The sequence below is a fragment of the Sturnus vulgaris genome, chromosome 16 (genome assembly GCF_052056855.1).
Source record: "Sturnus vulgaris isolate bStuVul1 chromosome 16, bStuVul1.hap1, whole genome shotgun sequence".
NCBI lineage: Eukaryota > Metazoa > Chordata > Aves > Passeriformes > Sturnidae > Sturnus > Sturnus vulgaris.
In genome coordinates, this window is record NC_142258.1 from 15,171,527 (window position 1) to 15,195,578 (window position 24,052).

At 51.1% G+C, this 24,052-nt stretch overlaps 1 protein-coding gene across 7 annotated transcripts in view; it reads left to right on the forward strand.

The window, feature by feature from the left end:
• The window catches only part of CAPN15 (calpain 15), a 57,065-nt gene that overhangs the window by 13,882 nt on the left and 19,131 nt on the right, over nucleotides 1–24,052 (forward strand). For 6 of the 7 annotated variants that reach the window (XM_088174675.1, XM_088174680.1, XM_088174677.1 and 3 more), the window contains one exon: nucleotides 2,344–2,662. The exons of the other annotated variant lie outside the window; for it this stretch is intronic. In XM_088174675.1, coding sequence (XP_088030801.1) covers nucleotides 2,487–2,662 — 176 coding nt within the window. In that variant the 5' untranslated portion in view covers nucleotides 2,344–2,486. The remainder of the gene's footprint in view (nucleotides 1–2,343; nucleotides 2,663–24,052) is intronic. 7 annotated transcript variants of the gene reach the window in all.

Consider the following 24,052-nt stretch of genomic DNA (forward strand, 5'->3'; position numbering starts at 1 on the left):
CTTTAATTGACTCCTTCCCTTGCTGGGGTGCAGTTTCCATTCTCACCTTGACTTCTTGGAGGCTCCTCATTTGTTTAGTGTTGGCCAAAGGCGTTTTGGGGCTCAGCATGGTGAGCACGTCCATGCTTTGCATTGGGCTGTAGCACTGCTGCCCACTCCTGTTCTCAAACTGGTTCTCCCTCTCCCCACCTTTGGTCAACGTTCCCCCTTCAATGTCATTCATTGGCTGCTCTCACCTGGCATGAGGGTGACCCTGAGGAGAAGGATTTACTGCTTTGCCTGGAGAAATCCGATTTCACGCAGCGCTCACAGCCAAGCAGCCCAGTTAGACCAGACAGTCTCGGAGATCACTCCGACTTAACTACGTTATCCTCCACCTATTTATAGCTCCTTTCCTCTCCCAGCTCCACCCACCGTGGGGTTTTACTGCAGGTGTTAAAGCAGGGCTCCCAGCCTTTCCCCTCCCTGCGGAGTGGAGCTGCCTGTTGTGGCTCCCTGGTGTGGAGCTGGCGGAGGAGACGGGCTGGGGGAGCAGCAGCGATGCAGGCAGCAGGCATGTCTGGCTTCTCTTGGGATGAGCTAAAACTGGCCTTTCCATGGGCAGCAGGAGGAAGCAAAGGGTTCTGCTTTACCAGCTTGAGGAATTGGTCTTGAACCAGGCTGTGGAATTGCTTTATGTGGCAGTTTAACCCAGCTCAAGGGGGAAAAAAGCTACTGATGCCTGGGCATCCTTCCTCTGTTTGGCTCAGCCTGCAATGAGAGGCTGCTCTACACAGCTTGCCTTTACTTATGTACTTTATTATGATAGAACCCGAGTTTTGAGGTAAGAGAGAGTTTGTTCTTCTAGTAGGTGTAAGACCTGCATCCCCTGTGCCTTTGCTGCTGGAGCACGTAGGGCCCTTGGGATGGGGTGGAAAAGCCAGAGACACCGCAAGTGTGGGATGACTGATGTCTCCACATAGATTGAGTTGATGATACTTGGAAATGCTTTTCCCCTTACATCGTCTGCCTTTCATTTAGCCAGAAAATCAGATTTGTTACAAAGTAACTGCTTGAAAAAAGTGAAACCTTGCTCTTGGGTAGTGGGGATGTCTGGCTGACGTACAGCAGCGAGGCAGCCCAATTAAAGCAAGGAGGAGGCAGAGAAAACTGTGTTCTTGGGCCTTTTTCAGATTTCTTTGGTTCATCCAGGCTTTGCAGGCTACAGAGACTGTGACAGAGCAGTTAACATTCTCCAGTTAATGACCTAATGCAGGCACATTCTAGTATTGAGCTTGTAGCAAAATTGCACCTGCTCCTTGAGCTGCTGCTTTTGAGAGTCTATTATCTATCAAGGCCTTTCTTGATCCCTTAGATCAATCCTGGGATTGAAAAGCTGTATTTTAGGACTCCTCATCTCAGCCTTTTTATGGCAAAAGTAGTTTCTTCGCAAAGGTCTTTCTGTAGTTCATTCATCTCCTTAAATCCTGGTGGGTAATTGAATAAGCTCAGCTGTGCTAATTTTTCCATCTTCCTTGTTACTTCTTTCTTGCTCTGTTAAATGTTACCTTGATCCATTGCTCCTGACACGCATCCAGATTGTCCTGCCTTTTCACTTGAAGGAGAGACTTGTGTGTGTTTAAACTTCTTTTAATACAGAGAACATGAAGTGTTTCTGAAGTCTAATTGTGAGGATGCTTGAAGAATAAATTCTGAAAAGTTGGAAAGAGAGAGGAAGAAAAGGAGGAGCAAAGCCCCAGACCTGCTTCTGTGGGTAGGGGCATGCTCACGATCAGCTAAAACTTGCCTTGAGCTGAAAGTAAACAGTGACAGAAAATATTTGTGCAGATCCCCAGTTCGTCCAGTTTCAGTCCTACCGGGGTGTTAGTGGGAGACAGGAAAAGAAGTATATTTTATTTTACATGTAAGCACACAAGCCATCCAGTCCTTGTAGCTGAGTAACTAAAACTGGTGTGCCAGTCAGAGCACAGACTAACCTGATGTGTGCAGTCCCCAGGGGCTGCTTGGGCTCCAGGTGGGCCTGCCTTGTCCCATTTTCTGCTTCTTTCCCATGTGTGAAGGGCTTTGTGCTGGGCTTTGCTGTGCTTCCCTGTGCCAAGGAACTCCTGATGCTTAACTTGAGGGGAGCCTCTTCTAGAGCCCCCACACTCCCCATCTCTTCAGTGACACAGCCCTTCCCATCCCAGTGAGCTCTGGGATGGGGACCCTGATCAGAGCATGCATTGGTAGGCTTTAAAACTGGAGGTTGATGCTGAAATCGTACCTTATCTTTCTCTCTTTTTCTTTCCTTTTTTTCCCCTTTCTCTGTGTTTGTTTGTTGTTTTGTTTTCCAACTCTGATCAGAACCGACCTTCCTTTGTCCAGCGTGCTGGGATCTCTGCAGCAGCCCATGCCGCAGCGCCTCGCCCGTTCCACCCGAGCTGCCCATGCCACTGGCTTGGACCTAACCTAGGCTCAGTCTCAGCAGGCCTGGGCAGGGGGGAACCATGGGGAGCTCTGCCTCATCGCTGGCCGCAGAGACGGAGTCGGACCATGGCTTCAGTAGCTCGCCCTACCCGGGGCACCCGGCCGTGGGCTGGTATAGGAGCAGTCCCGGTGGCCCCGTGTGGGAAAGTGCCCTTATAACACGGCAGCACCAGCACTTACAGCACCGGCTGCGAAGGTAAGGAGGAGGGGTGGAACCTGCTCACCCGCTCAGCTGCTCACCTCCCAGCTTCAGCACAGCGCTGCCTTTCGGACACGACTCGCTTTGCATCCTGCTGAGCGTTGGGTCCCTTCATTCAGAGGCTCAGTTCAGTTCCTCGGGAAGCCAGAGCCAAATTCCCACTGATCTAAGTGGTGCCAAACCCTGGCGTTACACAGGGGGGCTGATGTCTCCTGCAGAATGGACTGCGGGACTCACACTCACCTAAATTGTCAAGGTGGCTGCCTGGAAATGGGATCTCAGTTCCTCGCTTGCCATGTTCTCGTGGCTCCTTTTCTTTATGGCCTCCCAACCACACTGTAGCATCACAAGTGGAGGACTGTGTCTCCAGGTTGGGTGGCAATAAGTTGCAAGAGTTTCTGGACTCAGAAGAGCCAGAGAAGCTGTTTTTATGCAAAAGCAGTGAAATGCTTTTGAATAACAGATCCACAGGAATGAAACGTACCAAAACAGAATTACTCTTAAAAACAGATTAGTGTTTCCAGCCCTCCATTCCTATCCCACCTCGATGAAATCAGCACCTCAGATGTGTCTCTGAGCTGTTGCCTCTGCCCCTTCCGCATCAGCCACTTGCAGTGAGGAGTTTCTCTTGTTTTTGGGGGGCTGGTGTCCTGTATTCAGTCTCTGACAGGTAGAGAGGTTTATCCAAAAACATCCCAAACCCCTCTGCCTGGGGGCTTGGCTACAGAGGCTGCTGTGTTTTGTGCTGATAACGTTTGAGCCTTTGCCTAATGCCTGCTTTGTGTGGACTCCAGCCTGGATGGGTGTCCATACCTGCTTGAGTCTGTTTGGAGCTGCTGATCATTTAGGAATAGCTGCTTGCTCTGAGTGTCCCTGAGCTGTCCTGGCGTTCCCCTGGAGGTGTTTGCTGTGATGTTGGTGCAGTCCTTGTTTTCCTGCCTCCCTGCTGCTGCGAGGCCTGGGATGTGCTTCCTGGGCTCTGGTGCATGACTCTAGAGCCTCCCAGCACTGTCAGGCTTTGCTCCTTTCTGGCCCTGGCTTGGGTCTTCTTGTTGAGCTGGGAACAGTGTGAAACCAATAAGTTGTTGTCTTTACTCTCTAGCAAAGACTTGAGTACCTTCAAAAAAGATATTTTGTGCAGTTCCCAAATTCAGTTCCTTTGTGTGTGGTAACCTGTGTGGCTGGTCCACAGCTCTGGTGGGTGATCTGTGCTGTGTGGATTTGTTCCTTCTGATTTAGAGGGATCCTGCAAACAGAGCTGGGTTCTTACTGTAGGATTATCCCTTCTGGACTGCTGTTTTTTCCTCTGTTGCCTTGAGGAGTTGGGAAGGTGTCTCAGCTCACAGATATACTCCCTAGTATGGCTGTATACTGCCAGAACTGAAATTTAGGAACTTCCAGTGTACCCCTGGCCCTGGCCACTAGAAAAGGCCATGTTTCCGCAGTCTTGTGTGTGGCAGCTGAGGCTGCTCATGACTCCAAGTCTGTAGTTTGAGGAACTAAGTGATATCTTGACATGTGGAAATAAATTTCCTGAAGAACCAGCCTTGGTGGTGGAGCGGATGTTGGGGCAAGAACAGGAACTGCCGGTCGTGGCGCAGATAACGCCGGTGTCCTGTGGGGACAGGGTTGGCTTTTGTGATAATTCCTTCTTTCCCCTGCTCAAGGGAGAGCAGAACTCATCCCAGCTCAGTGCTGCGTGGTTCCTGGAGACAGGAAAATCACTGGCCGTGATTCACTGAGCAGTGAGTTGCGTGGGAAGAGCTTGCTCCAGGCACTGATTATGGAAGTGGGTTCAAAAGACCTGCTGAGATCAGCCAGGCTGCCAGGCATCAAAGGGCTGCTCCCAGGGAACAGCAGGGCCAAGGAGCAGCGGATGATTGGTTTCCAGAGAGGAACAGATAAATATATTCTTTTAAAAAATTAAGTAAGTCAATAGAACAAGTCAGGGTAGGTATCCTGCCTGTGCATGTCCTCGTCCCTGGAGTCATGTAGTGTAGGAAGGAAGTGGAGTACTGGGGAGTCAATTTGAGGCTGGGCAGGAGTTCTAGGATAGACTTTGCTTTTCCTGCTGATTTTCTGTCTCTGCCTGCAGCCACCTTCAAAGCTGATAATTCTTTGGCTGGAGCAGCACAGAGCCAAGCTGCTCTGGGCAGTCTCAGGGATGAGCACAAAGCTTCCTTGGCAGAAAAACAGGGACACACATACTTAGTGAGTGACTTTGGTCTGTACTTGATGGGGGAGCTGGGGGAGTCATCCCTCATGGTGGGATGGAAATAAGGGTCTGAGAAATCAGATTGGCTTTCAAGATTTTAGAACCTGGGAGGAGGCTTCACTGTCTTCTGTTGGCTGGATGAGGCTGATGGTGTGGAAGTCCCTGTCTGCGGAAGACAGGGAGACAAGAGGGAGTAGAGAAAGGGCCTTAGTGGTAGAAGTAGCAGACTTGTGACAGCCAGATTTGAGTACCTGATCTTTTCTGAGTGGGGCCGCACAATCTCTTTCTGAGTCTCAGCATTGAAACAGGAGCCTGTCCTTTTCCCAGTGTGCCAGGAGGGCACAGCTCCTGAAAGACTGGAGGTACCTAATACTTGGTATTCATGTTGGAGGGATCTGATTGCAGAAACCTCTGCTTAGGGCAAAGATGTTGGGTTTAAATTCACTCCTGGTAGTTATGTGCAGCCAGACAAATTCTGGCTCAGCTACAAGTCCCCTTGGGCCCTGTCTTGCTCATGTGCTTGAAGGTGCTTGGCCTGGTCTGTTGTTGGGTGGGAGCGTTCAGCTGAGCCTGGGCATCCATCGTGGCCAAGCTTCCTGATGTGCCAAACCCTTCCTGGAGCTGGGAGCAGGAAGGGACAGGGCCACAGGCTTGGTGCTGGCAGCAGGACATGGCTCCATGGCTGTGGCTGCCACCATGGAATGGTTTGGGAGCAGTGGGATTGCAGTGGTTTCTCCTGCTGCTGCTGGAAGGGTGGTGGCACCTCTCCAGGGTGCATCCTTCAACTCTAAGGGGTTGGGAAGGAATTCGGGCTCTGAACTGTTTCCTGATGAGATATAAGGGAATGTTCCTGTTCACCTATCCCTCACTCCCAGAATTCATGAAAAGAGTCCTGTTGAGTACCAATAACTTCCGGATTTCACTTCTGGGAGAGGCCTTTGGGGAAAGGGTTGCAAGGTCTGTGCAGCTGACCTAAGTGTCTCTGCCCACTACTTGATTTGGCTGAAGCTCTCTGAATGCCTTCCTCTTCCAGAGGATATTCATTTCCTCTGCAGGCTCTCCCACAGTGCTGTGCAAAGGGTTTTTATTTTTCTATAAAAGCCTTTGCAGAATGAAATACCTCCAGGTCTCAATGCCTGTGGAGGGAGGAACACATTCTTTTATTATTCTTTTATTTTATTATTATGATGTGCTAAAAGTAAAAATTTACATAAAAATATGTAAATCTCCCTGCTTTTAGAGGGAAGTGAGGGGACCTGCTTTTATTGTTGGCAGGTGGTAGGAGGGCACTTGCTGTGCCGTCCTCTGCTCCCCAGAAGTACAACTTATTACTGGGGAAAATCTCTAGGCAAGCCTGAGTGTCCTGAGTGTTTGTGAGCCCTTGGCTCAAATCCATGAACAGCAGCAAGTCAGAACTGCTGGACAGCATCAGAGAGGCCTCTTCTGTGGGCTCTGACTTGTTTTGAGGCTGGTGGAGATTTTAATAACTGAACTTTGGCATATGGAAGTATGGAGGGAGCTATGTGGAGCAGGAATGTGGCTCTGTGCTGTTCCTTCCCACCCCCCCCCTCCTGTGGCACTTCAGCTCTGAGAGCAGCACAAGCAGAAGTGTCTGAAGGACATCAGGACAGTGTTTAGTCTGGAGAAAAGAAGGCTCAGGTGGCATCTTCTGGGTCTCCACAACTCCCTGACAGGAGAGTGCAGCTGGGTGAAGGTCAGGCTCTGCTCCCAGGGAACAAGGGACAAGGATAAGAGGAAACAGCCTCAAGTTGTGCCAGGGGAGGTTCAGGTTGGATGCTGGGGAAAAAATTCTTCACAGGAAAGGTGGTCAGGCGTTGGAGCTGGCTGCCCAGGGCAGTGGTAGAGTCACCATCACTGGAAGTGTTCAGAAAGCATGTGGATGTGGCACCTGGGGACATGGATCACTGGTGGTCTTGGCAGTGCTGGGGGAGCGGTTGGACTCGATGTACTTAGAGGGCTTTTCCCAACTAAATGATTTTGTGTGTTTCTTGTTGGGGAAACCAGGGCCCAGAGAAATGAGGTTCTCAGAAAAAAAGCTCCTGGTGAAGCATCAGGTGACTGCAGAGAATCACTGGTAATTGCCAGCTTCTGTTTTCTGTCATCACATATCAGACTGGGCATCAGCCTTTGGAGGTCTGGCAGCCTCAGCAGTACAGGTACCCCAACAAACCTGGGGTGGGGCAGGCACACATCCCTGGGTTTTATCAGCACCCTGCATGGATTTGGGTGTGCTCAGAGAGTTTGTTTTTCCCCTTTCAAGAATCACTGACTGGTTGGGGTTGGAAGGATCTCTGGGGTCCAGCTGGTCCATCTCCCTTCCTAAGCCTCCATGCAAAGGACAGATGTGGCTGTGGAACCAGAGGGGGATGACCAAGACGTGCTCTGTGTATCCACAGAGGAGGGGCAGTACTATCAGCTCTCATATTCAGGACATGCCTGCTCGTCACACAGGAGTGAAGCCTGTGCTCCCCAGCTGCTGCAGTGAGGTGGATGCATCCCTGTGTGGATTGTGCCCCCTCTGGAAGTTGCTGTGGAGTTCAGCTGGGATTTGGTGGAGTAAAGATGCTGCAGGTTGTTGTGGATACTTGTTTGATGGGAATGTTTGGTTTGTAACTGTTTGCTCACCAGTTCTCACCAGAGCCCGTGGTATCTGGAGCAGTGTCTTGCTCAAGGAGGTGTTGCAGTGCCAAGGAGCTGGCAGATTGGAATGTTTCATCTGCCTGAGGCTCCCAGCTCTGCCCATCCCTTTCCACACTGCCTGTTCCAGCGGTCACAAAGCCTATTAGTTGTTTAAATTAGGGCTATTTATAGCTCTGGAGCCATGGATAACTTGGAGGGTGGTGCAGAGCAGTGGAGACCAGAGTTCTCAATGGATCCCCAAACAAACCCTCCCTTTGCTCCCTGTGTGCCCTCCAACCTTCCTCATTTCCACATCCCATAAGAGCCATCCTGCCTCAAAGGAGGTCAAATCCAGGGCAGAGGCAGCTGGAGCACGTCCTCATCTTACGCAGCAGGCTTGGCCAAATCTGAGCAGAAGTGCCTGACCTTCTTGCCTGGATGTTGCTGTCACAGCATGGAGAGCACAGCAGAGCTGTCCCTTTGACAGTGTCAGCCTGGAGAAGGGAAAAACCAGTACCTTACCTGGTTTGGGGTGCTCCTGTCTGCAGGAGCTGAGCATTTTGCTCCAGGACCATGGATTCGGGTCCTTCTCCAAGTGCAGGTGTTGGGGAGTTTTGCTTTGGATGCTGCATTGCATGAAGGATTTTAGCATCCAGCTTTGGCTGTGCATAGATCCAGTCTGCATCTCTTTTGGGAAGAGGTCCTGCAGATGCAGTTTTGCTGTGAAAGAAGCTGGTCTCTTGTAAGTGATGCTGTGGGAATATGTGGCTTAGGGCCTGGGAAAGCCCTTTGGTACTTGGTGTTTTTCCAGGTGTGTTGGGGGTGGGGAAGGGGAGGAACTGATAGCTTGTGACTTTTTGGGGCTTTTTAAAATTTCTTAAGAGCAGGAAACAGTAAGAGGAACCAGAGCAGGGTTTTTTTTTGTTTGTTTGTTCTTTTTTTCCAGAGTCACCCTTCTGCATTGCTTCTTTGGCTGCATAGGGAGAAACGTGGTCTCGTGTCTCATGGCAAATCACTTGTCCCTCTGAGAAGTGTCATACATGTAGCCTGGACTTGTGAAATGGTCTCAGTCCTCTGGCAGGAGCTGGTGGATGGATGTGATGAGAGTGGGAAGCTCAGTCACCTGGTTGAGCTGCTTCAAGGAAGGAGGAAATGTAGGAAAGTGTGTGTTTGGAGGGTTATTTCTTCTCTTGGGATCAGGATGGAAACTGCAAACACATCCCCCTAACAGTGTGCAGCCTCTGTCCTGGAGGGAGATGGGCCTGCAGTGACCTCATGTGTTGTGGGCTTGTGAGAGGAGGACTGAAGGCAGGAATATCCTGAGGAGGGAGGGAGGGAGAAAGGAGCTCACTTCCCTCTCTTTGCCTAGCATTCCCTGGGATCACTCCAGAGCCCGTTGCTTCCCTCTCACATTACCAGGTACTGGTTGCTGTGAAAGGCACGTGCTGGATTTCTCCAACCAGTATCTTAATCCAGTTTGACACTGGTGGCTCTGGGCTGGAGTCTGACTAACATGAATCAGAAGCAGCGAGGGGAATGCTCAGAGCTGCACCCCCCTCCCTGCAGCCTCTTCCCCCCGTGTCCCTGAAAGGCTGCCTTGATCCCAGCACGGCCAGAGCCTGGTGTTGTGCGTGGAGGGGAGGCTGTGCTGAGTGAATCCTCTGCAGGCCTTTGTTCTCTGGGATGAAACCACCCTCAGCACGGGGCTGCTGCCAACAGAAGGGCACAGAGAGCAAAGGGGAGCCCTTGGGTGCTGTTTGCATTTGCCAAGCTGTGCTGCATCTCTCTATTCGTGCCTGGGCACCCACAACCCAGCCAGGTGTCTGTGCCTTTTCGGCTTTTTCTCTTCAAACAAACTTCCCTGGGCTCTTCTTTGACTTGGGCACCTTCCCGTGCTTCTCACCCTGCCAGCACTCCCAGGATCTCAGCCAGAACCCCTTGCCAGGCAGTGCAGCTCTCAGCAGCCCCAGGCACCCCTGAGTCCCTGCAAGGGCAGGTGCTGCAGGTCACCGTGAGGAGCTGATCCGAAGAGAAGGAAGCTGCTCCTGCTTTACAGATGGCGTTTCTGGGGCTGCAGCAGGACATCCAAAGCAGAAGGAAGCCGGAAGTGGAGTGTGAAGGCAGCCTGGAGCCCTTCTGGATGGCGGCAGGACCAGCAGCAGGAGAGCTGGGGCCGTGTGGGGGGTGAGGAGAGTTTGGGCTGCGGGTGCTTGGGGGCTGTTCCAAGTCAGCAGCTTGCAGGGAGCTGGAGGAGCCTCGCCTGCCTTGCCCAGAGCTGTGCTGAGCTCTGCTGGCTCTGCAGACTCTCAGGTTCCAGCCCTGTTGCCCCAAGTGCTCCCTGTGTATCACACACTGGGGCTTGTGGTTACACAGAGCTGGGCTCTGGTGTTTGGAGTGTGGAAGGTTGGCTACAGCAAAAGGAGATTTTGGGAGGCTGGATTATGCCAGCTTTTGGTGGGAGAGGACAGTGTCTGCAATCCTTGGCCTTCAGCAGCATTCCCCAGCTATGGAGTGGGGAGAAGGCAGACACAAGCAAGATCTTTTGCCTTTCTTAAAATCTGATTTTAATCTCCTTGCCTTGGAAAAGTGAAGATATAGGTAGGTAGATGGATAGATGTGTGTGTATATATATCTGTATTTTTTCCTCTGCTTCCTTGGGACACCAAGGAGAGGACACCTTTCATTCAGAGCCCTGGTGTTGGCTGGCACTTGCCCCATGCAGCACTGGGACATTCCATCAGACCCATGCCACCAGCTGTACCTTTCCTGCCCAGGAGCTGAGGCTTCTCCTGCTGCCTTACCCACAGCTGCTGTGTCTGTCTATGGGGACGGATAAACATGGAAACATTTGGTGCTTCTGGAATGTGGAAAGACTTTAGTTCTGCAGGCTGCAGCTCATGGCACAGAATGAACTGATCAGTGACATTGCTGCTGTCTTGCCCAGCAGTCCCTGTGGCATGTGCAGTGACTGGCATTGAGCACTTCACACATGCCCTAGAGAATCTCCAGCAAAGCTTCACCCAGTGGCCAGTTTTCCTTGGGTTGTGTTTTCCTACAGTTAATGTATCATGTAGGCACACTGGTGTGGGCACTGCAGCCCTGCTGGCTCAGGGACTGCTGTTGGTGGCAGTGTGGTGGGGAGGGCACAGCAGCTGACAGGGCCCTATGTCTGGTGCAGCATTTCAGTCTCCAGGGCACTTGTGCTCCTTCCTGCTCTGTCCTGTGCAGGTCAGCAGTGATGTCCCTCAAGGTGTCCTTGAGGAATACGTGGTCTGAGCTTACCCAGGGCTGTCTGTGAGTGTGTGTCTGACTTGATGAGGTTCAGAAGCTTTAAACAACAGCAGGAGCTGCTCTCCTTGGTAGAAAATTGAGTGTTGTGCTGCAGGGAAGGGACACTGAGCTGTTGGAGCAGCCCCAGCCTGGCCTTTCTGGGGTTGCTGTTTTGGCAGGATGCTTCCCTCTGGCACATGGACTCGGGAGGGTTAATGGCACGTGCTCCAGCCAGGCGCATCCTCTAGATTCCAGCTGTCAAAACACTAAGTTAAGTGTGTGTCATCTTTACAAGACAGTAAACAGTGCTATGGTCTGAATCACCCAGCCTGGAGGCCTCCAGGGTGCAGTATAACTTGTAGGGGCTTCCCTGGTAATTCCAGCCTGTCTGCCTGCTCCAGGAGTCAGCCAGATGTGTTGCTGGCTCAGTTAAGGTGGCAATAGCTCTCAGCCTGGGGTATGAACAGAAGGAGCAGGTTGGGGTGCTGCGTGGTGCTGTGGCTCAGTCTGCCCCAGCACAGCATTGTTCTGCTCTATTCCTGGCCCTTCCATATAACCCACCAAGTCTTCCTCTGTCTCCAAGAGGCTGGAGAAACCAAACAGCCCCCATTTTGAAAGACCAAAGTGAATCTGAGGCCAGGTGTGGATTCCTGTGTGGAACCTGTGTTTGATGGGGCATTGGGACTGTGGTGGGCTTCTGGTGTGCTGCAGTGCTCCTGTGTCCTCCTGGAGCCTGGTGTTTGCTGATGGGATCCTGGAGGGTGATCTGGGACTGGCAACTGCCTGGGATAGCCTCGAGGCACCATGGACTTGGTGCTGATTGGGCAGGAGGTGCATGGAAGGGTTTTGTGCTGGGGCAACCTCTGTCACTGCCTACACAGGGTACTATCCCAGAGGATACAGGCCAGGGTCCACTCTGTACACCCAGAGCTATTTCATCTGCACGCTGGATGTTGGACCAGGACTGTCCTAGAAGCTGCCAGTGCCAGGAAATGAAATGCCAAATAGGCTGTGCATGATGAAGCATTCCTATCCAAACCACAGGAAGGTCAGTGTGTTTTGTCCCATTGAGCTTTTAGGGAACTGTTACTAATTGTCCCCTCTGAAGTTCAGGCATGTGAGAGAGGAATGACCTTTATAGGTCGGGAGCACACACACACAAACAGATCCATTGCTGTTGGTGGGACTCAGCCTGTGCACAGGATCCCATCCTCTCCCATCTCCCTTGCAAGAAGGAACTGCACTCTGTTGCTGGCTGGGGCACCTCAAGGAGGTGCTTCAGTGGTAGGGCTTGAGAGCTCCCCAGTGCCTGGGGGGTCAGTTTGGATCCATAGTTTGACCTCTCAGTAAACTGAAACCCCCAGCCCTAGGGTGGTTTCTGGAATGAGGAACGAACCTAGCCTGGCTTTTTCTGCAGGGATGCCCAGGGGCTGAAGGGCCAAAGTCTCTTTGCTGTAATTCTGAAATTCCCCCATGGTTTTGGCAGTACAGGACAGAGGGTTGGCTCAGGGTATGGGGAGTTTCCCTGATGTCAAAGGAAAGCTGTTCTGTTGAAGTTCACTAAAGAGGTTTTTGCTGTAGATTTTTTGGAGATTGTGCGTCACCCAGTTGTGCAGAGCAGAGCCAGGATTCCCTGGCAGCTGCAGGGTGCTCTGACCTTTCCTTGGCTTCTCAGAGGAGGGGCTATGGGGGCCTCGGCAGGGGAAGCCCATGGCTCTCTGCACATGCAGGGATATTGATCCATGACTTGACAGCCTTTTTCCTCCAGTTCCTGGAGGTGCAGGGGATAATTTAGCTCACCTCTGACCTCAGCAGGCAGGACTGAGTTAAACTGCTGAGTTAAACTCTGGTGTTTAACCAGTGCCAGAATGGGAAGGCAGTGGGTGGCCTTTGGGATGGGGGTCCCTTCTCCTGTCCTTGGTGGCTGCAGTGTGGAAGTCATGTGAGCAGCCACCAGCCTCCAGATGCCCTGTCCCTTTTGTGTCATTCTCTGCCAGCTGTATTTATTGAGCCTGACAGTTCAGGTGCTGTGGAGATGGACAGGTTTCTATTACCTGTACCCTGCGTGTGTCCCACTGCAAAGTGAGCCCGGGCACTGGCATTGCAGGGTCTGAAGGCTGGAGCAGAGCAGCTGGAAATGCAGAGTGATTGGTTCAATGGAGATGTGAGAGATGGAGCAAATAGCTTTGGAGCCATGGTGTTGCTCCTGATCTATTTCCCCTCCCCTCTCTTTCATTTGCTCTTTCTCTTCCACCACCACTCTTCCAATTCTATTTTAACAGCACTACAAATTGCAGCATAAATCTTCAGCTGAGCAGCAATTTGGCTTGGCAGCCACCAGTAAATCTCCTCTTGCAGCCTCCCCATGTGAGGGAAGTTGCAGTGGGAGTAAGGGAATGTGGGTGAGTCCTGAGTTTACAGTCCCATCAGGTTTTCCTGGCTCTTTTCAGCTATGGGCCCATAGCCTTAGTCCCACATCTCTCTAGTCCTGGGAAGCAGGAAAATTCTTCTCCCACCCCAGCCTTCAGTTCAAACATCAGGTGTGTTGGGAAGTGGTGTGTGAAACAGCCTGAGACATGGAATAGGAGGTTTGTTCAGGTGTGTGACCCTGAAGTTGTTCCCTGTTCTTGAAGACAATACAAGGGTGTCTTCATCTGAGCAAATGGACCTGTCCCTCCAAAATACTCTGCACACACAGGTGCTTTTGTTACCTGATGCAGGATGTGTGTATCCTCCATGGGAGGTGTGATGGAAAATAGCTCTGAGTGGTGTGTGAAAGGAAAAATGTGGCCATTTAGTCCATGCAAGGGATCTGTCTGCACAGTCCCACACCAGGAGCTGTTTGTCCCAGCAAACATTTTCCCAGCTGTGGGTTCTGTGTCCTTGGCTGCGTTCTGCCTGTGTTTGTAGCCCCCTTCCATCATGTTTGAGCTTGACCACCCTGATGTCAGGAAGGAATTCTTCCCTGGGATGAGCCCCTGGCACAGGTTACCCTGAGAAGCTGTGATTGCCCCATCCCTGGAAGTGTCCAAGATCAGATTGGATGAGGCTTGGAGCAATCTGGGATAGTGAAGGTGTTCCATGGAATGAGATGGACTTTGAGGTCCCTTCCAGCCCATTCTGTGGTTCTGTGAATATGACACCAGGATTAAGTACAGACCATGCCTTTGTCTTGGCCTCTTCTTGGCTGGATGTGAAGCTTCAAAGGCATTTCCCACGCTGGATTCTTCAAACACTGGGCAAGTGTTGAAAGACACAAGGAGAGCTCTGCCTAATGTCAACACCACTTGCTTTTTGTGTGATGTACCAGTGAGAAAACCGAGGTGCAAAGGGGAGAGGCACCTGCTGCAGAAGTGTGTTAGAAAACAGAAAGATTCTGGGGCTTTGGAGCAGGGTTTCTTTTTTTGTAGAGAAGCACAAATCCCTGCAGTGCTGGCTCCTGATGGCCACCTCACCTCTCTCTGTTCTCTGGGGAGCACAGGCTCTTTGAGGCAGACCACAGACCCTCACTTAAAAAGAATTCCCTTAATTGGCTTAAAGACAGAGAAATGAAAACAAGTAGAGGTTCCACTTCATCCAGCCTGCTTTCCTCAGGGGTTGCTTTTGAAGTGGCTGTTCAAGCATACCTCAGGTGTGGGGAGCTAAATGGATGGAAAGCAGTGTCCTTTGGTCCCATGAGTCCTCCCTCCTTGCTGAAGATGTCCCAGTTCCTCAGGTGAGAGAGAAGCTTAATGAATTGAGCTTCCTGCTCCTTTCCTTACCTCCTCCTCCCCTCCCTGCTGAGAGCAGGTAAGGCTGTATTGTGAAACATAACTGTGGATATCAGCCCCATCAATATTCCCCTTCCTTCCCATGTTCTCAGCTGAAAGGCCTCCCTGCCTACATCCTACATCCCTGTGCTTCCTTGCAAGAGCAGCCTGTGCTACTCTTGAGCCCATTTCAGCTGGAACCTGGAGAGAGTTGATCAAAACTTATTCCAAGATCTCCATGCCCAGATCTGTGAGCTCCTCCCGTGGTACCCTGGCAGCTGGGGTGAGGGGGCACATCAGCAGGTTTCCCTTGGGATCCTTCTCTGTCCCAAGAGAAGCTGGGCTCCTGTGTTGTGGGATCTTCATTCAGCTGTGCTAACCCAGCTCCTGCACAGACCTTTTTTGTTAGTGGTACTGGGGTGATGGAAGCCCTCTATAAGCTGCTGGTTAGATCCTGGCATTGATCTTGTCCGGAAGATTTGGCCTTCATCCTGTTCAGGGGGTGGCAGCTGTCCTAGAAAGGACACAGCAGTCCTGAGTATCTCCTGAGCTGGTATAAACCTCCTCACTAGCACTGGAGGACCTGGTGTGATGTAGGTGAGCTGGAAACTCGATCACAGCCCTCGGGTGAGGTTTGCAGGCAGAGCTGGCTCTGTTCCTTTGGGGCCAGGAACCAATGCCTGGGTGCTCAGAGGTCCTGGGAGCCTTCTGGATCTCAGGATCAGATTCCCCCCACACATACACACACCCTTTAATAGCTGTAATGAACCATATGCCCCTGTTATTTAAATAGAATGAATTTAAAGATGGAAGAGCCCCCAGGAGCATCTGGAAGTTCAGCACCTGTGGAAAATCAGCAGCTGAAGGAGCTCTATGTGAAGTGAGAGCGGGGAGAAGAGCCCATAAAGTGCTCAGTGGAAAAAGAGGAGTGTCTGGGAATCTTTCATCTTCTCATTGCAGTGTTCAGATGTGACTCCAGCTGCTTTCTATTCTGGGATGCAGGGAAGTGTGTGCTCCCACACGTGGCTCTTGCAGCTCAGAAGGAGCAGCTCTGGATTGACCCAAAGCTTGGGAAATCATTCTGCTGAACAGTAAGGATGGTGAAGGTGCATTGCCAGGACTTGAGAGATTCACATTTCATTTCTGAATTTGTCATGGACTTATCGGTCTGTCAGTGCTTTGGCTGCTGTCTAGTCCCCATGGAAGGCAAATCCAGGGCTCTCCAAAACACCACTGTTTGCTGCTGGCACAGAGCTGCACAGGTACACATAGAGAAGTCTGTACAGGTGTGAAGCTATATTCTTTTTGGGTGCTGATGGTGGGTGCAGTGGGAAAATCAGTCCCAGTTCTGTCTGGAACCCCATCAGATACTTTGAGGAAAAAGGGAATGTGGCAGTCAGGCAAGCTGAGGAGGACACAGCCATCTCTCTGTATTCACGAGAGACCAAATGGACCCTGGAATTCCTTTCCTTCAGGAGGGGCTTCTCCCTATTCTCTCCTGGCTAATTCAGACAACTGGCATCCCAGATTCTCCTTGTTTCAGGTTCCTTAAAAGTTAAGGATGTTATTTCCTGTCCTTCTGGACTGTGAACTCTCCTCTGTCAACAAGAAAGTCGCTTATGAGCTCGAGATGCAGATATGAACATCCCACTTGTGCTACATTGCTGGATGCTCCCTCACCCCATGTCCCATCCCAGACACTTCTGCCCAAACCTTCAACCCCTTTTTGAGGCTGAAGGGCCAAGGCATGACCCCTCTGGAGCAGGGGACACTGAGAGGTGGCAGTTAGCAGCCCTGAGAGTGGGGGACGAGCAGTGGTGGCTGGCTGACTCACACAGTGCTCGCTAGCATCCCAGGTGGGCAGGCAGAGATCTCTTGCAGCCTGGTTTTCCTGAGCTGCTGATGGTTTTCCCCCGGGAGTGATGCATATCCCTCTTGACTGCCAGGCCCTTCCCTCTCCTGGTGTGGTTCACCAGCTTTGACAGGAAGGGCCAACCCCGCTGCAGGCTTTCACCATTTGTCACAATAAATTGCTTCTTCCTCCTGCTGCATGGGGGAGATGCTGGTTTGTTTGCCCTGAGCCTGAGCAGCACCTGAGGCAGCTTCCCCCGCTCCTTGCTCTTCCTCCCCCCAGCCTGCGAGGAGAGCAGAGCCTGCTGCAGCTGGCAACAGGCTCCCCAAAGCTGGCTTGATACAGCAATGAATTTTGTGTGCTCTTGCATTCAGCTGCTTGACCTGACATGACCTGGGAAGGGGAGCAGAGCTGGGGAAGGTGCTGCTGCTCCAGAAGCAGGAAAGGCAGGAGCCATCTGTGAGGCTGGTGGGGTTTGCTGCTGTGTGTGGTGGTCTCTCTCCAGCCCAGGTCAGTACAGGAGGACCTGGCTCCAGCACAGGCATTGGTGTGTCTTTTGCAGCACCTGGCAGGGAGTGTGAGTGCACTTGGAAGTTGTGTGTGGAGCCAAGGACTCTGTGGAGTGTGTGTGTACAAACTGCAGCACCCAGTTCAACTGGGACTCTGCTTTGTGCAGCTTTGGACAGGGTTCCTGATGTAGGAGAGGGGACATTCAGGTTTGCCTTCTGACCTTCTGTCACCAAAGGAGCTGGCGCCATGCCCAGGCAAGTGGAGAGCTGGCAGGGTGTGCTGGTGGTGGCAGTGGCTGTGGGGAGCCTCCATTCTTGCCTGTCCCTCGCTGCCAGGTGATGTTTGTAGCTGCAGTGCCTTCCTTGCTGTGCCCTGAGCAGGCACACGCTGAACTCCAGGCATGCTGAGAGCTGCCAGAGTTCCTCTCTCTTCCTCTGGCCCCTGGCAGTCTTTCTTTCTCTCTGCAGATCAGTGCAAAGCTTGTTGGCTGAGATATTAAGTGTGAGCTGCTTTCCTGAGGTCCAGGACTGGCTTAGCTCTTCATTAAGGGCTGTTAATCATGCTGGGGAGCCTGACAGCTGCTGGCCATGGAGCACAGTCCCTGCTGCCTTCCAGCTCTCCGGCATGGTCCTGCCTGGGCTGCCCCAGTGTCGCTGGCAGCCACGGGAAGGGCACTGCCTGCTCTGGCATGGGACAGTGCAACTGCAGAGCTTGGCTTGAGAGCTTTCCTCGTTTGCAGGAAGAGCTCCCAGCAGCAGCTCTGCCAGGAGCTGGCGTGGTGGCCAAGGTAAAGCTCTGGGAGAGGAGGCTGGGGGCTCTGCTTCCACCTGCCAGGCTGCAGCCCCACTCTCCTTAGTCTCAGACCTCATGGAAACATGAATCTTTCTCCCTCCGCCCCAAATGGTACCAAGCTCTTATTACTGTTGGTTTTTTACTTAATTGCACCTTGGAGCTATGCTTTGATTTATTTTATCAGGGAGAATTTAGGGATAAAGATGGTTGTTTCTGAAGCAAATAGCAGCCTGCCTGATGTAGGGGCTGGGAACTGGTGGCACGAAAGGAGACAGGGGCTTGGCAGTGCCCTCCCAGCTCCTTGCTGTGCCTGTGTCTGTGCCAGGATAGCTCCAGCACCCCACAACCCCCCCCAGGGCTGCAGGAGAGGCAAGCAGTCCCCAGCAGCACAGGCCTCAAAGGCAGAAAATGGCTTTGCATTTCCTCCTCACGCTGGGAAGAAGGGATTTCATTTATTCTCTGAAGGTACAGGGTGGTGTTTTGGGGCTGAGCTGGTGGTGCTGGCTGTGAGAGTGAGGTGGGGCCATGGAGCTGCTCACAAAGCATCACCTGCAGCTCCTCAAACCTGTGCCATGCCTCACTCTCCAGACATGAGACACCCAAAGAGATGTCCTCTACTCCATCCCCTCCTGCCTTTCCCCTGAAATCCTTCTATTTTGAACTCTTCTCATCCCTCCCACTTTTCCTACTCAAGATTCTGTTGGTTTTTAAATTAAAACCTGCCATGATTTGAAATGAATTAGTGTAGCAGTAGTATTAAAGAACATCATCTTCCCAGCTGTTCCTCCCCAGCATCTTGCTAGTCCCAGAGCTGGTGCATTGGTCATAAATCCTCTCCCTGCTGCTCTGGATATTCCCTGATTTCTATACATCTTACCTTGTCCTAACACCAGAGGAGGCTTGGAGATTTGTGTTCCCATCCCTGTGTGATGTGACCTGCTCACATGTTCAGTGCTTCCTCTGTTTTAGGTGGTCACAAGTTTTGCTGGACAAGTTTATTTTACGTGGGAAACTTTCTGCTCACACCACAGATGGAGTATTGTTATAAAACCATACAGGGTAGCTGATCCAATTTTTAACAGGCTTTCTAAAAAACAAAACTATATTTCTCAAAGTGTTTTCTTGCTCCAAGTGTGCAAGAAGCTGAAGCTACAAGTATCCAGCAGAACCTGGGGCTATCAGTCTTCTATGATTCGGGCCTTTTATCAACAAAAATGGGTAAAATTCTTGCATTCTTGTGTTGCATTTGCTGGAGGACTATGGGCTTTTTTCCCCCTGAAAAAACAGCTTTTTTGGGGAGTTGCAGGCATGCTGAAGGACTCACTGATGTTTTGGCAGAACCAGAAGTGCTTTCTACACCCAAGTTACACCAATTTCATGCCACTGTGACAAACCCTTATAAACTGCTGTACCTACTTTCTGTATTTGCTCTTGAGAGGGTTCAAATATCCATTATATGTAGATTTTGGTCAAAGTCAGTGTTGTGTAGTCAAAGCAAGGCTGTTCAGTTCATCACCTCCCTAGCCAAATCAATATGTTAATGGCCATAGTATGGTGCTGGCCTGAGTTAAGGACATAAATTTCCTCCCCCTGCTATAATATTTGGGTGCAAATGGGCCTTGGTATTTTTTACTTTTAATTTCCCCAGACACACAAAGGACTGGGGAAATTAGGTACAGAAAAGGTAAATAAAGTCATTGAGTAAGAGGAATGATGGCAGCAGTAGCGCTGTGCTAAATTGGTTTCTTTGAAGTAAAGTGTGATTGCAACTGCAGAAATTTCCCCTGCTTGCATGCAGGGAGGCAAGATGAGGTTATTAATTATAAGAACAGGCTGGAATTGATCTTAATGAGAAATAGTGCAGCTTGGGAGGAGCTGAGGCTGTGCTGGTGGCTGTCTCCAGGCCTGGGGCTCCAGAAAGACCTTCCTGGGCAGTTCTCCTGCCAGCCTTGCTGCTCCAGAGCCTGTCCCATGATGATCCTGTGCTACTGAGTGGCTCCATGCTGGTTTTGAAGAAGTCACATTGCTGTTGGCCATCTCATCTAGGCCCTGCACCTCCACAACCTTGGACCGGTGCAGGAGGTGCTGCATTAGGGTGAGAGACCTCATCAAAAGCTCATGAATCCAGAGCCTGCAAAACTTTTGAGGAAAGCTAGAACTTGGACTTTGCTGACTTCCTTGGAATACTCAGTCTGCCTCCTCCTTTTGTATCCCCAGGGATTTTAATTGTTGCCCTGGCAGACATATGGGAAACCTGCTCATTAGCCAAGGAGCCTTTGGGAAAGGTCTTGTCCCAGCGTGCCTGTGCTCTGCCAGCCAAACAGGTTTTCTTCTGAGAGCTCATTTCTTACAACACTGCAGCAATTAAGGTTACTCATGCCCAGCCTGTTTTTCTCACAAGACAAGCCTTCCAGATTCTAATTTTGCTTTGATGAAGAATGATGCAAGTCTCTTGTGTCCTGTCCATCACTTTAGGGTAACGCTCCCCTGCGTGTCCCTAGGCTCAGAGAGGAGGCAGCTCCTTCCAGGTGTGTGTAACTCCAGTAACTTCAGATGGGCAGATCCCTCCCCTTTCCTAAACAAAACCCAGGGATTTCAGCCATGAAGAGGACTCTGCAAGCCATGACAGTCTCCTCAGCTTCCCTTCTCCATCAAAGACAGACTTCGGTGTGTGTCACAGGAGCTTTCAGGGTGCCCCTGTCCCAGCTGGGCTTCTGCCCTCCTCCTGTTTCCCACCACACTCTGAACACATTCCTTGGTGTCTCTTTCTGGCTGGTAGAGGATAGAGGAGTGTGTTGTCAGTCTCACTTGCACCCCTTGCAAACATTTGTATTTATAGAGCATTGCTTTTGAATTGCCCAATGCTCTCAGGGATGCCCAGGGTGGGATTGTTGGAGTGTCCTGTGCAGGGCCAGGAGTTGGGCTCACGATCCTTGTGGGTCCCTTCCAGTTCAGGACATTCTGTGATTCTATGAAGTCCTTTCTTGCCTGTCCCACAGCAAGATGTCCCCTCTCACCCTCACATCTGACAGGCAATCCCTGGTTTTGGGGAGGTGACAAGAGAGTGAAGTGCAGGGACAGCTGTAGTTTGAGAGTGTCTTCTGTGGCTTTATTGGCTGCCAGAAAATTCCTGTGCACTCTGTACAGATGGGCCAGTGTTTTTTTCTCTCAGACCTCTCATTAGCAGAGTTCAGCTTTCCCCTGGGAACTTCTCATTAAAACTCCCAGCCTCTTCTCTCCCTGGCTGTTGGAGCACATCTGAGGTGCTGGAGCTGTGTCCAGTGTGGGAAAAGAAGAAACTAAATAGAAACTGTGCAAGAACTGTCTGAAGGTTTGGTGCAATGGGACCAAGAAATTCCCAGGAACTGGAGTGCGTCATCAGCTTGGGAAACTCTTCGTGTCTGTCTGAGCCTCTTGGCACCTCTAGGGAGGGTTGTGTGGTGTTGCTGGGTCTTTAATGGCCCCATTCACCATTAAGTGCTCACCCTTTCATGGTTTCCTGCTGCAGAATTAGACCTTTTTTTTTCCCTCCTGCTCTGATGAGGGATTTTCACCTGCCACCATTCCTTTATTAAACTGGACAAATCCAGTTGTCCTGTTTCAATTCATTGCAGGTTATCACCAGTAGAAAATGCCATTTTCTGCATAAATGTGATTGTCCTGCTCCAGGGAGTGGTCAGGAGCGCTGATACTGGGTGGGGAGGAGGGAACCTCCAGAAAGAAGGGATGTCCTGGCCACAGAAGAGTTTGTCCTGGAAGGGGACCACGCTGGTCCCTTGGCTGATTTTCCATCCCCGACCTAAGCTGTGTTTCTGGGAACTCGTTGGTAGTTTGTCCTGGATTGACACTAAAAAGAGAGAGCAGATATAAATATATGATAAAGCTCTGGAGTGCTCAAAAATTAATATTTCAGGATTAAGAAATCTTTATTTCCTCAAGTACTTCAACAAAAGGAGGAATTTGTGTAGTTGTAGTTGTTGTGCTTCCTTTCCACCAACTGAAGGAACAAAGGGAGCTCAGAGCAAGGCCCCAGCTCTGGTCCTGGCTTAAGGGGATGCCTGGTGTCAGAGGTTGCATGAAGAAAATGGTGGCCTTTTTGGAGCTGTTTTTGGTGTTGGGGCTCTAAGGTTGTCAAGGTGCTGGAGTGTGTGAGTCATGCAAAGAGGGTGTGAGGGAACTGAGCTCAGTCAGGAATTCAACACAAGAAAGATGTTGTCCTGCTGGATTGAGTTCAGAGGAGCCCACTGAGTTGATCACTTAGAGCTGGAGCCCCTCTGCTCTGGAGCCAGGCTGGGAGAGCTGGGGGTGCTCACCTGGAGAAGAGAAGGCTCCAGGGACACCTCAGAGCCCCTTGCAGGGCCTAAAGGGGCTCCAGGAGAGCTGGAGAGGGACTGGGGACAAGGGATGGAGGGACAGGACACACGGAATGGCTTCCCACTGCCAGAGGGCAGGGCTGGATGGGATATTGGGAAGGAATTGTTCCCTGGGAGGGTGGGCAGGCCCTGGCACAGGGTGCCCAGAGAAGCTGTGGCTGCCCCTGGACCCCTGGCAGTGTCCAAGGCCAGGTTGGACAGGGCTTGGAGCAGCCTGGGACAGTAAGAGGTGTTCCTGCCCATGGCGAGGGGTAGAATTGGATGATCTTTAAGGTCCCTTCAAACTAAAATATTCCATGCTTCCATGGTTAGTCCCAGCTGGAGAGAAAGCATTGAAGGAGCTCTACCAATACCTACAGACACTTCATCCAGAGGTCAGAGCCAGGCTCTTTATAGCAGCACATGGTGGGAGGGCAGGGAACAACAAACACAGGATGAAACAGGAGAATATCAGACTGGATATAAGGAGAAGCATTTCTGCCTAAGGACAGTCAGTTAGCTGAGGTCGCTGCCCAGAGAGGTTGTGAAGTCTCCATCCTTGGAGGTTTTCAATACCAGACTGTCAAACCTGCTGCAATCCCTTTAAGAGATTCAACTTGAAGCAGGAGTTTGGGCTGGAGACCACTCTGAGGTCTCTGACCTGAGTTACTCTGGGATCCTCCATGCTTGCTCTTGTGGAAGTGGGGTGCTGCTTTTGCACACACCTGGAGAGGTGCAGCCTCTGTTTTTTGGGAATGTTTGTGCCATTGCAGTGGGACCACTTGGCACTGCCTGACATGGATATTTTGATGCAGTGCTCCAGGAAAGCAGGGCTGAGTTAGGGGAGGGTCTCTTTGCTGTCTCTTGCCCTTGCTCAGCAGATCTGGGAGAAAAGGGCAAAGAGACAATTCCGTTCTGGTGCTTTATTTCTGTCCATGTCTCTCCAAGACAGAATATCCTGAGTTGGAAGAGTCCTGGAAGGATGGGGTGAAGGTCAGTGGTGTTAAAGCCTGTTTTACTTTCTTGTTTCATTTGGAGGCAGGATTTGGAAGTACTTATGCAACCTGCCCTGTTTGGATGATGCCAGCAAGGAGCTGGCGACACTTTCCTTTATAGCCTTGGGGGTTCAGAAGTCTGAATCAGAGACTGTTTGTCTCTACTGATTCTCCTATAGAAACTTGTACCAAGTGGAAAGTCCCAGCTCCCCGTGTTTCTGTGTTGCTTTGCCAGTATATCTGCTGCAACCTTCCAGGTCCAGCCTCCCAGCCCCTGCCTGGCTCTGCAAGAGTGAGTCAGCTCAGCCAACAGCATCTCCTCGCCGGGCTTCATGATCCCAACCCACGTGTGCTCCTAACAGTGCACTGCCACAGGGATTCTGAGGGCTTCCTGACCTCCTGCACCCCTTCCTGGTGGGCACAGGTGCCTTCTGCTCCTGCTGGCTCTGGAGATGTGGTAGGTCCGTGTGGGAGAAGGCTCAGCAGTCCTCTCTTAGGTCAGGATCTGCAGTGCTACTGAAGGAAATTAAATAGGAAATATTAAATAGAAAGCATGGGGTTGAGGGGAAGGGATTCACAGCTCACAGACCTTGAGGCAGGATTTGTTTAGGGTTTTTTGGTTATTTTTCTTTTCTTTGCTTCCACAAAATTCTAGTGCTTTTTCTTGTATTTGTCAGTGAGGATTTTGCTGGGATGCATTGTGTGTCAGAGAGCTCGGGGTTTGTGTTGCTGACTAGAAAAATTGATTTTTATTTATTTGTTTATTTACTGCGGGAGAGAAACAAAGCTGTAAGTTTTAAGACTTTAGCTACTCTGGAGGAGTTTTATTTAGAGAAACAGCCTGATTGTGTTGCTGTGTGTGATTGACACAAGCTCCTCTAATCCTGTTGTCACTGTGAGCTCTGCAGCAGAGCCCTGGGATCTCTCACTCCGGTGCCCAGGTCACCTCGAGCCGTTCTCTGGCAGTCCAGGGTGCTTCTGCCCAGGGCTGGGTGCCGTGGCTTGCCCTGGA